This window comes from Phyllobates terribilis, unplaced genomic scaffold (genome assembly GCF_046119375.1).
Source record: "Phyllobates terribilis strain yellow unplaced genomic scaffold, ASM4611937v1 Scaffold_1__5_contigs__length_1240528914, whole genome shotgun sequence".
Classification (NCBI taxonomy): domain Eukaryota; kingdom Metazoa; phylum Chordata; class Amphibia; order Anura; family Dendrobatidae; genus Phyllobates; species Phyllobates terribilis.
Window position 1 is genome coordinate 260,268,319 of NW_027362761.1, and position 15,262 is coordinate 260,283,580.

At 44.4% G+C, this 15,262-nt stretch overlaps 2 protein-coding genes across 8 annotated transcripts in view; one reads left to right on the forward strand and one right to left on the reverse strand.

Annotated features, from left to right (window-relative positions):
• The first annotated feature begins 550 nt into the window (after positions 1-550).
• On the forward strand, positions 551-8,565 carry EMC4 (ER membrane protein complex subunit 4). Of its 4 annotated transcripts, XM_073671323.1 has the most exons (7): positions 551-712; positions 2,192-2,327; positions 2,464-2,552; positions 2,923-3,034; positions 6,882-7,035; positions 7,147-7,307; positions 8,425-8,565. In XM_073671323.1, the coding sequence occupies exons 2-7, from the start codon at positions 2,214-2,216 to the stop codon at positions 8,458-8,460; spliced, it is 666 nt and encodes a 221-aa protein (XP_073527424.1). In that variant the 5' UTR covers positions 551-712; positions 2,192-2,213; the 3' UTR covers positions 8,461-8,565. The 4 variants fall into 4 exon arrangements, with proteins under 4 accessions (XP_073527424.1, XP_073527434.1, XP_073527451.1 ...); XM_073671333.1 differs by lacking the exon at positions 2,192-2,327; XM_073671350.1 differs by lacking the exons at positions 551-712; positions 2,192-2,327 and adding an exon at positions 735-877.
• Positions 8,566-8,631: 66 nt separating this feature from the next.
• Positions 8,632-15,262, reverse strand: part of SLC12A6 (solute carrier family 12 member 6) — a 51,471-nt gene continuing 44,840 nt past the window's right edge. For all 4 annotated transcript variants that reach the window (XM_073671283.1, XM_073671293.1, XM_073671302.1 and 1 more), the window contains one exon: positions 8,632-9,564. In XM_073671283.1, coding sequence (XP_073527384.1) covers positions 9,473-9,564 — 92 coding nt within the window. In that variant the 3' untranslated portion in view covers positions 8,632-9,472. The remainder of the gene's footprint in view (positions 9,565-15,262) is intronic.

Sequence of the window (15,262 nt, forward strand, 5' to 3'; positions counted from 1 at the left end):
GGTTACAGGTCTGCAGTAATTCTATGTGACCTGCGCGCTGTGAGGATTCTCCGGTGCCAGGAGGTCATGTGACCAGAAGTGTGCAATATGTGTAATCCTGGACACAATGGATCTTGCTCAATGCAAGTAGACTGAGCAAGGCCGGAAACAGTCTAGTCGGATTGTGGCCTTCATATAGCATACTAGTGGTCATATGGCCGCCATTCCGGCACTGGAGAATACTCACAGGCACAGTGACTGCAGACTGTGGTTTTAGACCAGACAGCCCTTTTAATAGCTGCTGCTGTAAAAAAAAAAAAGTATTACATACGGACGACAAGGGAACAAAAAAATCATCAGGATGAAACTCTGCTGATTTTTATACTGTGGTGTGAACCTGGCCTGAGTCTCACTGATGGAAGACACCAAGGTCCACAATCTCACCGCCCGCACCACAGTGCCATTTCCTTTCCACCCTGCACCTGCAGGCCCTCCATATAGCAACACATCAATGCTGAGAACACTTCCTGCCCTCAGAGGACGCCACACCTGTCTCCGAAATGCTGCTCTCTGCTATAATCATAATCACACACAGACTTCGGCAAAATGGCTCCCGCGCAGCAGCGAGCGTCTCCCGGCCTCCCCTGCTGCTCGGAGCGGATGATTTGCTGACGTCACTAAAAAGCGTCTTCCGAGGTCAACATCTGTGGTCGCTGCCAGCGGAAGACTGACGGTAATGAGCGGGACGGCACTGTGTTGTGTGTAGTACTGGCTGTAGGTGTCCGTGTGTATCACCCTCCGTCATACAGGACAGACCCTCCCCCATCCGGACGTAATAGAACTTCTCCTGTCCTTACAGTGCTTCTCCGGGATGGTGATGGGGTTTTCTATCCTCTAGGTGCCAATATGTAACATATTCCCTATTACTCGTCTGTTCTGTGCCCCAGCGCTGATCCTCCTGCCGCTCAGTGATGGGCGCCATGTTGTCTGTAGTGCGGCCGTGTGCCGTCCGTATGTAGAGGAGGGTCAGTGCTGGGGAAGAGAATAGACAAGCTATGATGTTGTTGGTATTCCACAATAGTGGCAGCCACTTGGAACACATTTCCATAGGGTGGATAGCTCCTTTATACAAGTGATTTCCTTTCTCCCCCATTCGTTGAGTTCTGCAGATCCAGCTGTCATGATTGCAGTAATCCTGTGCTGTGTGTGAATGACTGCTGAGGCCGGCGATTGGCAGCAGTGGTCACCTGATTGACGTATGTGACATCAGCATTGCACACAGAATAAATGTTCTAGAACTGGACTTCTATTGATAGTAAAGATGGAGGTCCACGGACATCACCCTTCCCCCCTGGCAGCTGCATTTATAGGGAGCACAACCTCTGCTGGTGCTGGTAATAATCGGTGATCAATGTCAGATCGGTGGGGGTCTCCACTGACTTTGGCTCCAGCAGCCGCTGCCCAGACCGGCAGATCAGCTCCTACACTGCAGTCTATTATAACCGCTGTTTGGTGGGCGCTGAGCGTCAGATCAGTATTGATGACTTATCCTGACGGCTGGTCCGCAATATATTATTCAGCCTGCTTGAAAAGGCGCAGAGAAAACTCTCAAAAGCAATGAACATCTGCATTTCTATGTAATAACCACTTGCTGTTCTCATGTTCAGTGTTTTGAGCATCTTTCAACTGCTCCAGGTTTCCAAAGATGCCAAGTGGTTAAAAGAAGTGACCCGACCGTTCTTCAGGCATTTTTCGCTCTATATAGAAAGTCAATAGGAAGGCACAGAAGAAATCGGACAGTTTATGAGCGTTTTGCCAGTGTTTTTGCTTGAACTTGTATAGTTATAACCAGGGCTGTGGAGTCGGTAAGCCAAATCTCCGACTCCTCAATTTCCATGACTCCGACTCCCTCATACATGGCTGATGTTTAAGTGATAAATTTACTGTAGCACAGATTCATCTCAGCTAAACGTCTAGACCCTTAGATCAGGAATAGGACAGACATTTATAGGACATTTCATTTCTTTCCCAAATGCTTATGAAAAAATATTCCCCACAAACTGCATTGAATAACTGTACCCAATTTATTATATATTTTAGGAGTCGGTCCATTTTATACCGACTCCAGCTCCACAGCCCTGGTTATAATTGAAGGCTTGCTCCTCTTAATGAATCAGGAGCCTCTGACTCTAGTATGCTTTCTCATCAACAGCAGCGTGAAATATGCCATCTTGATGAATCGGGACCTAAGTGTTTCCCTTTCACGTGCTTTACTTGTATTGGAGGATTCGGGGCTGCTGAGAAGTGACGTTAGCCCTGTCAGCTCTGCTGAATGGCCGGAGACACAGGTGGCAGAAGAATGACATTTATCACATGTCGTACATTTTCCAGGAAGCAGATTAGTGGTGCAGTCTATAAACTAATAATGTGTGAATAAGACACACTTACCTATGGTTGACTAATATATTTGTATTCTCCCATCAGGGTACAGACATGGCAGCATCATCAAATTTAATTGCAAAAAGTGGACGGCGATTTAAATGGGCCATTGAGTTCAGTACTGGTGGAAACAGGTAAGTTCCATCTTTCCTTATGGAAGCAACACACCTAGAGTACATTAATGCTTCTCTTATTTCCTGCCCCCCATAATCATCACAATAACTCGCACACCATCAGTTTTGGGAACATTTAGAACACAAACCACTTCTTAGGATAAGATGGCCCAGCTGCCTGCAGAAAATGTCCTGTGCATCAGCAGCTACAACAGAAATGTTCTGCATCTTGGTATCAATTCTTCCCATGGAGGAGCACCCCCACCATGAAGCAGTAGTCCAAATGTCACAGCGCCTTTTCGTAATCTTTTTTTGTACCTTACTCCTGTGTACAATGTTATGTATCGCTCCACACTCATCTTCTTTGAATTCCTTCTTTCGATGCTGTTAGGGGTCGAGGTGAGAGGAGCGCCCCACAAGACAGTATGTATCCTGTAGGATATTCTGATAAACAGGTCCCAGACACCAGTGTACAAGAGTCCGACCACATTCTTGTAGAGAAGGTAATTCAGACAGCTGGGGATTATCGTAAATGTAATTGTAAGGTACATCATTCAATATTTAAAGGGTCACATTAGTATGCAGTATAAGAATAGCTGATAGCAGCGATCAAGGAATACAGTGGAGTTATAGTTGGGAGTTGTCAGAGAACAAAATGTTGATGACTTATCTTAATGATAGATCAGTGGGGATCTGACACCCGGCACCCCCACAGATCTGCTGTTATTCGCTATGGCGGCCACTGCCGATCAGTTCCCATACATATCAATAGGAGCTGATCTATAATAGTCAGAAGGCAGCTGCTATATAATATACTGAGCCTGATTCAGTATTCACATCCTGGTCTGGTACCCCACTGATCTGATATTCATGACCTATCATGAGGATAGGTCATCCATATTTTACTTTATGCCCGGACTACCCCATTAAGTTTGTACTCTTGAGCGGAAAGCTTCCCTGCCACTTCTCACCAGTGATTGTCTACATATGCAGGTACACGGTAGCATTGTCTGTTGAGATGTACAGTCATGGCCAAAAGTTTTGAGAATGACACCAAAATTATATTTTCACATGATCTGCTGGCCTCTGGTTTTTATTAGTGTTTGTCTGATGTTTATATCACATACAGAAATATAATTGCAATCATATTATGAGTACCAATAGGTTATATTGACAGTTAGAATGAGTTAATGCAGCAAGTCAATATTTGCAGTGTTGCCCCTTCTTCTTCAAGACCTCTGTAATTCTCCCTGGCATGCTCTCAATCAACTTTTGGACCAAATCCTGACTGATAGCAGTCCATTCTTGCATAATCAATGCTTTCATTTTGCCAGAATTTGTTGGTTTTTGTTTGTCCACCCGTCTCTTGATGATTGACCACAAGTTCTCAATGGGATTAAGATCTGGGGAGTTTCCAGGCCATGGACCCAAAATCTCTGTTTTGTTCCATGAGCCATTTAGTTATCACCTTTGCTTTATGGCAAGGTGCTCCATCATGCTGGAAAAGGCATTGTTGGGCGCCAAACTGCTCTTGGACGGTTGGGAGAAGTTGCTCTTGGAGGACATTCTGGTACCATTCTTTATTCATGGCTGTGTTTTTAGGCAAGACTGTGAGTGAGCCGATTCCCTTGGCTGAGAAGCAACCCCACACATGAATGGTTTCAGGATGCTTTACAGTTGGCATGAGACAAGACTGGTGGTAGCGCTCACCTCTTCTTCTCCGAATAAGCTGTTTTCCAGATGTCCCAAACAATCGAAAAGGGGATTCATCAGAGAAAATGACTTTGCCCCAGTCCTCAGCAGTCCACTCCCTGTACCTTTTGCAGAATATCAGTCGGTCCTTGATGTTTTTTCTGGAGAGAAGTGGCTTCTTTGCTGCCCTCCTTGAAACCAGCCCTTGCTCAAAGAGTCTCCGCCTCACAGTGCGTGCAGAAGCACTCACACCAGCCTGCTGCCATTCCTGAGCAAGCTCTGCACTGCTGGTAGTCCGATCCCGCAGCTGAAACAGTTTTAAGATAAGGTCCTGGCGCTTGCTGCTCTTTCTTGGGCGCCCTGGAGCCTTTTTGACAACAATGGAAGCTCTCTCCTTGAAGTTCTTGATGATGCGATAGATTGTTGACTGAGGTGCAATCTTTGTAGCTGCGATACTCTTCCCTGTTAGGCCATTTTTGTGCAGTGCAATGATGGCTGCACGTGTTTCTTTAGAGATAACCATGGTTAACTGAAGAGAAACAATGATACCAAGAACCAGCCTCCTTTTAAAGTGTCCAGTGATGTCATTCTTACTTAATCATGACTGATTGATCGCCAGCCCTGTCCTCATCAACACCCACACCTGTGTTAATGGATCAATCACTAAAACGATGTTAGCTGCTCCTTTTAAGGCAGGACTGCAATGATGTTGAAATGTGTTTTGGGGGTTAAAGTTCATTTTCTTGGCAAATATTGACTTTGCAAGTACAGTAATTGCTGTTAAGCTGATCACTCTTTGACATTCAGGAGTATATGCAAATTGCCATTACAAAAAATGAAGCAGTAAACTTTGGAAAAATTACTATTTGTCTCATTCTCAATACTTTTGGCCATGACTGTATTCTTTGTTGGGTTACTATTGGCCAAGTAGCAGAGATTATCCGTGCTCTTTTGGCTAATAGTAGAGCAGACATGTTCCTGTAATCTGCTGCCTCTATATAGTCACCACGCAAAAAAATGGAAGTAACAAAATTGTGTTAAAATAAATATTTTATTTTTAAACATGATAAAAATAAGAATAAAAATAGAAGCTACGGCGAAACGTGCGCGTCGGGGCAGGAAGCAGGAGCCTTTGTCAGTGTGGATCACTTGATATAGGTGAATATAACTATTTAAGAGTTTTATCCCTTATGCCAATTAGAGAGTATAGCTGATACCTGCCGTTGTCAGTCAGTGTCAGAGTTACTATAAGGCTGTGTGCCCACGTAGCGTTTTTCAAGCGTATATGCTGCGGAATTTCCGCAGCGTAAACGCTTGAAAAACGCATGTATATCCGCACCCCATGGTCCCCAATGGCATTCCGCAATGTCAATGCCCATGCTGCGGATTTTTCCGCAGCGTATATGCTGCGGTCAAAAATCCGCAGCATGTTCATTAATTTTGCGGAAGCGCAGCGGAATCAATGTGCGGATGGTACCCAAGTCTGGAGGAGAGTAGACTCTCATCCAGACCTGGGTACCAAAGAACCTGTAAAAAAAAGAATAAAATAAAGTTTATACTTATCTTCTGATGTTTTCCCTCCGTCGCGCTGTTGTCTGAAGGACCTGCCACGTCATCGAGTCATGTGACCCACCACATGACTCAATGACGTCACCGCAGGTCCTGCACACAACAGCGTGAGCCGCTGAAGCCTCCGGACGGGGCAGAGAATGCATCAGAAGGTGAGTATAAAGTTTATTTTTTACCATTCTGAACAAGTTGTCAAGCACTTTTCCAAGTGATGCTTGGAGAAGTGCTTGATAACCAGCATGCGGAAATGCATGCAAAGACGCCTCACAAACGCTTCTACCTGGCGGGAAAACCGCATGTAATATCCGCATGCGATTTTCCCGCCAGGGAGAAGCGTAAAAAATATGCTTCAGGTCCGCAACGTGGGCATATAGCCTTAAGCAAGAAGTGTTTATTCCATGTCACTATTTATAGAGATAATTATGTGCTGGTTCTATGTGTCTTTCATGACCTACAGCACTATTATCATCTGATGTATTACTTTGGCCATACCTCTTGCTGTATTAAAGCTCTGACACAGCTTGACAATAATGCAGTGTTAAGCATATCTGGGCTGTTTATTGTCAGAATAATCAAGACGAAATGGCATGTTAAAAAATTTTTTTTTTGTACCTGTAATGGACTGAGCATTGTATTATCATTGCATATCTACTTGGTGTCAATCAAGTTCATTTTTTGAATATATGAATCAATTTTGAAGTATTAAAGTTATGGCAACTGACAAGTGAAACACATTTTGTGTGTAAAAAGCCTTATAGCTTCACCTCTTTGTCTCTGAATATAAAAAGGTTCCACTTTGTCTTCCTTTGTATTGGTACCTTTTCCTATTTTTATTCTTATTTTTATCATGTTTAAAAATAAAATATTTATTTTAACACAATTTTGTTACTTCCATTTTTTTGCGTGGTGACTATCGTGCACCGTGTAAAAGTCCTGTATGTAAATTGATATTGGGAGGAGTATTATTTTTTTTGTTATATGTATGGACCGCATGTGTGAAATTTGCCTCTATATAGGACAGGATATTCAGGTGACAGATCTGCTGTAACCTTAGTGGATCTATTTGCTGACACTCGTTATTTTGGACAGCGTTGCTGGGACATCGCCCTGGGACCCCTCAAGCAGATCCCCATGAACCTATTCATAATGTATATGGCTGGGAACACAATTTCCATCTTCCCCATTATGATGGTGTGTATGATGGCGTGGCGACCCATACAAGCACTGCTTGCTACGCCTGCTAGTAAGTGATTTTTATTTTGTTTCCTTTCACTAAATGGTACGAGTCATATTTTTAAAAAAAAGAGAACCAATTTTACTGCTTTTTTTTTTTTTTTTTTTTTTTTCCCTTAAGCCTTTAAGCTCCTGGAGAGCTCCGGTCAGCGGTTTCTCCAAGGCTTGGTTTATCTCATTGGAAACCTTCTGGGTCTTGCATTGGCGGTTTATAAGTGTCAGTCTATGGGACTCCTGCCCACGCATGCTTCTGATTGGCTGGCCTTTATTGAACCACCTGAGGTTAGTCTTCATTATTTATAATAAAGTGACATTATTCTCATGACTGTAGCTGCAGTGGTTCTTTGTATAGGCATAGAAAAACCAAGGGAGCTGCTGCCCACATCATCAGTCAGTGTATGAATAAACAGATGATAAAGGATCTGTCATTCTGTAAAAATGGAAACCAAAAATGTATAATTGGGAGAGGAAGGTTGAACTTGATGGACCTAGGTCTTTATTCAACCTACGTTACTATGTAAGACACTAATGTGACCAGAGTCTTGGTGTTTCAATTCTTCACCATTTGCAGGATCTCTACTTGCTATTATAGGGAACCTGATAGCTTATCAGTGGTGACCGATCCTCAGCATATATCCGATATTGGCTGCATGATTTCAGCCAAGTATTTTTCACTCTGCTGTGGCGTTTTAGAGCAAAAACATACATTAAGAGCTGCAGGGGACAGAGCCGCACGGGAGACTAGTCGCACAGGCTTCTCCCTTCCCACTGCCACGGACTCTCAGGTCTCCCCCTGTTTGCGCGTATAGGGAGACACCTGTCACTGAAGGGGAGCGGGTGGGGAGAAGCCACCAGGGACCCACCTGCCGGATTTTAATGTATGTTTTTTTTTCTCTGAAATGCCGCAACAGAGTTAAACATACTTGGCTGAAATCATGCAGCCAGTACCTAATCCATGCTGCCCGTGGATCATTCAGCTTGTATTAGCTGTCAGCTTTCCTCTTAAGTTACATCCCATACCCTCATAGTTTCTATATGACATATCTGGCTACATAGACGTTGTGTACTACTGCCAGTCCATCATGATCCTTAGACAAGAGTCAGATGGACGTATAACTTGGATGAGGATCGCAATACTCGGACTGGCCGTCGGCTATCCTGACCGGAGCGTGACAGCATATATTTTTATGCAGTTGTCACACTCTGGTCAGGAGAGCCACCGGTCAATCCGACCATTGCTTTGCGATCCTCATCCGAGTTATACAGCCGTCTGACTCTTCCTTTACCTTTAGTGCAGGATGGATCGCTGCATTTACAATCCATTGGGACATATAATAATGTGAACCTCATGCTACTTGTGGCCATCGGCTTACTTATTCCTGTATCTTTGTTCTTCTAGAGAATGGAGTACAATGGAGGTGGCCTCTTACTATGATTCCTTTCCAGAAAGACGCATATCCAATGCAGAAGTTGACCTCTCCTTTTCAGATTCCTGCCGTATTTTTAGTTCTGTTCCCTTGTAATAAATTATTATACCTACTTTATGGTGTGGATTGTGTTGACTACTCCCAGCATTGTATCATCAGAAATAATAATCACAGCCGACTATATAGAAAACGTTTTATTCCAGCGTTTTTTTGAAACATCCTATAACAATGAACAAAGTGACGGACGCAAACAATGACCAAAGCGAGGGGGAGGCTGCTGCATCGTTCAGGCCTAGCAGAATTCCCTTGCTTCTTCCCACACTTCATCAATGATCATTACAAACACGTAACCTATGGAATGACGCATCTACCAATAAATTAAAACTGGGCGACTTGTTCTATCCCGCTAGACATAAAAATGTGCAATACAAATAAAAACATGAAACGTTTTCTTTGTTCCTTCTGCTCTCGGTGTAAAGCTCCAGAACATAGGACCTTCCCACAGATCGAGGACAGACACACGGTTTTGATGTACAATTTGGAAAGGAGTTTCTGACTAAAAAAATGCATACTGAATAGGGTCATTTGAATGGCCATGTTCCCAGCCATGTGAGGGGTTAAGGCGTGCCAACTCATTGTACCCTTAAGTGAATGAACCCCTGTTTTCTCTACCCCACCCCTATAAAAACTGTTGTGAATGACTGGGGTCCTTTCTGATATGTTGTAGAAGCATTTCATGCTCGTTGCTGCATAGAGTTCAATGAGGGATCTCTGGACAAGAGAAGAAATACTGTTCTATTCATCCCTTTTGTTACCTACCATGTGCCTCCAAATTCCAATCAATAACACCATGTTTTTTTGGCTTGTAAATGGCTAAAAGGGTTTAGGGTTTCCTAGTTTTCTGTTGCCCTCACAGAAATACTTCTATGAATGGTTTGTACGTTCAGTAAAGCAACATCTTCAGACATTTCTGTTGTCTTCTGCTACGGCTGGAGTAGTGCACCTTGTAACCTATGTGTCCTAGGAGTAAATGGTGATGACCTCTGTGCCACCACCTCTCACTAGCAACACTCGCTCCAGGCCTTCAGTCAAGACTTCTAGGAACTCCATATCTGGAGAAGCCTTTGGTTAAGGAAAGAATATGCATCACGTGTATATGGAATCACTGGTTTTACAAAGTTTGTCTTGGGGCTTGTTCACATGCTGCGTTTTTACCACGTTTTTTTCCTGTGCATTTTATAGTACCAGTCAAGTGAATGAGATTTCTGATATCTGATGCACAGGCTACTTTTTTTTTCTTGAAGATTTGAGCCACTTAACTGTTTTTTGTTTTGTTTTTTTGTTTGTTTTTTCAAATCTGGATCATGTCAATTCAGAGTTTTTCACCCATTTAAATGAATGGGAAAAAAATGCGTCAAAAACTCGTGCATTTTTCCTGCCAACAGGATTGTTTTCCTGCAGAAAACAGGGTGTGCACAGACCTTTAAGCTAAATTTACACTGAGTTTTTTGAGGCCTTCAAGAATGAGTTTTATTTCAAGCAGAATAAACTTCAGGATTTTTCTCACCAGGTGGAAACTCCCTGCACTACAGTTTATTTTTGTTCTTTCGAGGCACTCAAAAATGCAGAGTTTTCACGTTGAAACCACTTCAAGAAATGCTCCTTCTTTAAGGAGTTTTCAGTTTCCTGATGCAGTTTTTCAACACTGAAATAATAAAAAATATACAAAGTTTGGTAGTGTCGCAGTTGTAATGACATGAAGAATCGGGTCTTTTTGACCAGACAATGAATGCTGTAGAAATGAAACCCTAAAAACAGTGATGAAATGGGTTCCCCCACCCAACCCCAATTTTACAGCATTTAGATTTCATTCCAGTTTTGTACAGTAAAATGGTTTAATTCAAAACTGCAACTTGTCCTGGAAAAGCAAGTTGTCATAAAACTATTGACAGATAACTAATGTTAACATTATAGATATCTATATGACTTTGGGTAGAAAGGAAGGGAAAAAAGTACAAAAATGTCTGAGTTCAGAAGGGGTTAAATGGAATCGCTCAGCACAATTTCCCCCAAACGTGTATGTAGCTCTTTCAAAGACTAGTCCACCAATACCTTTACATGGCCAGTCCGTTCTTCCATTACTGAGAAATCAGCATTTGAATTGATATACTAATGAGGCTGAAGAACTATTTGTAGACCTGAAGCCCATGTCACTCCAGCTCTATTACTGCCTCCTTCTGCTTGACTGACAGCCCGAATGCTCTGCGACTCCAGGTAAATAAGCAGGAGGCGGCGGCATCTCTGGGCGAGGGATAGAGCTGGAGTGACACGAGCTTCAGATCTACAGCCTCATTTACATATAAATTCAAACGCTGATTTCTCAGTAATACAAGAACAGACTGGCCACGTAAAGGTATTGCTGGACTATAGTTTGAGGGGGTTGAAATCCTTCTGACAGATTCCCTTAAAATGAATCAGGAAGAAGATACACCAAACATATCAACGTGCTAACACTGTGTGATAGATATCATATCTTAAACATTTTTCGATTTTTTTGCGTCAACTCTTGGTTGGTTTTCTTCAGACTTATATTTTGTGCCAAATTTTGCTGCATTCGAAGACTTTTCTAAGCCAGACTTTTGTATGAGTTTGTCAGTTTTTGGCTCAAATTGAGCCAGAAATTTTATTTCCTGTATGTTTTACACTGCGCTATTTCAGACAAGCCATGGTTTTAAACAAGTAAAGAGATTTTTACAATCACAATTTAATGTTGTTCACCACTTGGTATGAACTCTGCTTGTAGGCACATATCTCCGCTGCGTGGGTTGCAGTTGTAGAACCTCAAACAATACTACATTTATCCACGATTAAGGCCACGGCCCCACTATCAGTATTTGGTCAGTATTTTTTCTCAGGAGTGGGAGCCAAAACCAGGAGTGGGTGATAAATGCAGAATTGGTGACTTTTTTCCATTCTACCTTTTCTCTGATTGTTCCTCACCTGGTTTGGTCTCCCACTCATGAGAAAAATTACTGACCAAATACTGATAGTGGGGCCGTGGTCTGACTTGCAATGCATCAGAGCAGGGGTGAGCAATCTATTTTCGTGAGGGGCCACATGAGACCATGACTGTTTTGGAGGGCTGAACCAATAAGCTGAAATGAATTCTGCTCAATATTAATATTAATTCATATTAATTGTATGACTTAGTATATTTAATTCTGCTCAATATTGTCATACTATATACCGTATGAGCCCACACACAGCCCCCTATACACCATAAGAGCCCCCACACACACCCCTATATACAGCCTCTCTATATACAATATGAGCCCTCACATAGCCTCCTACATTCAGTATGAGCCCCCCATAGCCTCCTATATACCGTATAAGCCCCACATAGCGTTGTATTTACAGCGTGAGCCCCCACATAGCCTCCCTATATACAGTATGAGCTCCCCACATAGCTTCCCTATATACAGCATGAGCTCCCCACATACCCTCCTATATACCGTATGAGCCCCACATGGCCTCCCTACATACAGTGTGAGCCCCCCACATAGTCTCCCTATATAGTGTGAGCCCCCCACATAGTCTCCCTATATAGTGTGAGCCCCCCACATAGCCTCCCTAGCTACAGTGTGAGCCCCCCACAGTCTCCCTATATACAGTGTGAGCACCCCACATAGCCTCCTATATTCAGTATGAGCCCCCCACATAGCCTCCCTATATACAGTGTGAGCCCCCCACATAGCCTCCTATATTCAGTATGAGCCCCCCACATAGTCTTCATATATACAGTCTGAGCCCTAAATAGCCTCCTATATGCATATAAATATCCGAAACACATGAAAAAAAATAAAACACATACCTAGTTCCCGTTCCCCCAACGCTCTGCTCCTGTCTCCTGTGCACGGAGTCTCAGCAGCAGCAGCAGCGTGATGAAATGACGTCATCGCGTCTGCTGTCTCTCACGCTGATTGATGGACGATGGAGGGGGCGGCCCCGATATCCACCAACGTATTCACCGCTGTCTGCGCCATGAGGATGCAGATAGTGGTGAAAGCGGAGGGCGGGCATGGTGCGGCCTGTGGGCCACTGTTTCAGCCCTTTGAATGTCTCTGTCTACGGACCAGACTGGAACAGCCAGAGGGCAAGATGTGGCCCACGGGCTGCAGTTTGCCCAGGTCTGCATCAGAGTGTATTGTATAACCTAGAAAACTATGAAGTCACAACCTCCAAATGATCAATAAAACAGAAATGTTATTAAGAAAAACAAAAGCACAAGAAAAGTGCCATAAAACAACACAAATAACCCAATGTTCATAAGGAAACAATGTTACCAAGAATACTAAGGTGTGAGGTTCCCAGATAGAGCTCAAGTTTAAGGAGACGCACATGGGTATACACAGTAAAGAGGTGTTCCACCAAACTGTCAAATATGGAGGAAACAGCACGGGATTGTCAGAAAAATATACAAAATTAGCTGACTCTATATTGATAGGTAGTCCCCAAAGCAAAACACCAAGGTTACTTACCGGTAGCCGGTTTTTCCTGAGCCCAGGAAAAACCGGCTACCGGTAAGTAACCTTGGTGTTTTCCCCTCCCCCATGACAGCACACCTTGAGAGAATTTTGGAGAATTTATGAGCACCCTAGGGAGGGACCACCGCCTGAAGTACCCTTCTCCCAAAGGTGAGATCAGAAGAGGACAGATCCAACCGATAGTGCTTAAAGGTGGATGGTGTAGACCAAGTAGCAGCCCTACATATCTGCTCGATCGAGACGTCTGCTCTCTCTGCCCAGGAGGTTGCAACAGCTCTGGTGGAATGAGCCCTCACATTGTCCGGGGCTGGAACCCCTGTGGACGTATAGGCTAAGCAAATGGCCTCCCTGAGCCACCTAGAGATGGTACCCTTGGACACCCCGTGACCTTTCCTACACCCTTGAAAGGCCAGGAACAGAGAACAGTCTTTCCTCCACAGACTAGTCATGTGAATGTACTGTAGCAGGGACCTCCTAACATCTAGGCTATGGAACCTGACTTCCCCTGGGTTCTTGGGATTGCTGCAGAACGAGGGTAGCACAATCTCCTGACTACGGTGAAATCTAGATACCACCTTGGGAAGGTACACTGGATCTGGCCGCAAGGTGACCCTATCCTCAAATATTTGTGTTTAAGGAGGATTAACCGAGAGGGCCTGCAGATCACCCACCCTACGGGCTGACGTTAAGGCCACTAGGAGGATGGTCTTAAGGGTGAGAATTTTTGGAGAAACCTTGTGTAGGGGTTCGAATGGTTCACTATTAAGAGCGTTCAAGACTAAATTCAGGTCCCAAGGAGGAACACCCATGGACCTAACCGGTCCTGCTCTGACGCAGGACTTGATAAACCTCGAGATCCACCTATTCCCAGCCAGATTACAATTGTAGAGTGCTCCCAAAGCTGAAACTTGAACCTTAAGGGTCCCTGCAGCTAGACCCAGGTCCCGCCCCTTTTGCAGAAATTCCAGGATCCCTCTGATCGGAGGTTTGCTCGATAGCGGGATATCTATAAACTCTAGGAATTTACCCCAATCTCTGCTATAAATCTTGGTTGTAATTGGTTTTCTGCTCCCCAATAAAGTAGAAACTAAGCCTGGTGAAAACCCCTTGCTACTCAATAGCGACCTCTCAAATTCCATGCCGAAAGATGGAACCCCCTGGCCTGGGCATGGAATACTGGTCCCTGCATGAGAAGGTCCGGCCTCTGGTAGAATCCAGGGATCTGACACCGACATTAGTCGAAGCATAGAGAACCAAGGCCTCTTGGGCCAAAAAGGGGCTATCAAAATCACCCTGGCGCCTTCCTCCCGGATCTTCCTCACCACTACTGGAATCATCACTAATGGCGGAAAGGCATAGGCCTTCCTGAACCCCCAAGGAATCTGGAGGGCATCTACGGCATGGGGATTTTCTGCCGGATTTAGGGAGCAAAATCTCTGCACCTTTGTTTGCCCTTGTGGTGAACAGATCTATGTCTGGCTGCCCCCATAACTGGACAATCTCCCCATCCGGAACTGCTTGCGTCGGTCGTAATTACCCGATCTACCGGTCTGGACCATTGAACGCCTGCGGTCAGATTTCCCCTGACTGTCCACCACGAAAGGGAATCTACTACTTCTGGGGAGAGAGAGAGCCTGCCTTCTAAATGCCCGTTGCAGGACCTCTGTGCTGACAGGACCTCCCACTGAAGCCGCCTCATATGCCCCTGGGCCCACATTACTGCTGGGAGACAGGCCGTCATAGAACCCAGGAGGGACATTGCCTCTCTGAGACATCTCTGGAGCTTGAATGGCCTTCGAGACTAATGCAATCAACCTGCAGATTTTGTCCTCTGGGAGGAAGCAGGTTTGGCGACGAGAGTCTAGGATTAGACCCAGAAAGGTCTGAGTCCTGGAGGGGGGTTAGTCTTGATTTTTGGAAATTTACTAACCACCCCAGCTGATGCAACACTTCCGTGACCACTAGGGGCTGACTGGAGCAGTGGGCTTCTGTTTTCCCTATTATCAAGAAGTCGTCTAAATATGGCACGATCAATACATTCTTGATCCGCAGGAAGGCTGTCACTTCTGCTATTAGTTTCGTAAATATTCTCGGGGCAATGGAGAGGCCAAAGGGTACGGCAGCAAACTGAAAATGCCTCAGCTTCCCCTGAATAAACAGGGCTACTCTGATACTTCTGATACTCCGGATGGATTGGGACGTGATAATATGCGTCCTTCAAGTCTATTACAGCCATAAAGCAGTTGCGATGTATGAGCTTCACTGC

What these genes read in the sequence shown, in the direction of transcription:
- EMC4 (XM_073671323.1), top strand. Translation starts at nt 2,214, where the DNA reads ATGAATCGGGACCTAAGTGTTTCCCTTTCACGTGCTTTACTTGTATTG. An exon ending in CTGAATGGCCGGAGACACAG is followed by an intron (nt 2,328 to 2,463) that starts GTGGCAGAAGAA and finishes TTCTCCCATCAG; the next exon opens with GGTACAGACATGGCAGCATC. An exon ending in TTCAGTACTGGTGGAAACAG is followed by an intron (nt 2,553 to 2,922) that starts GTAAGTTCCATC and finishes CGATGCTGTTAG; the next exon opens with GGGTCGAGGTGAGAGGAGCG.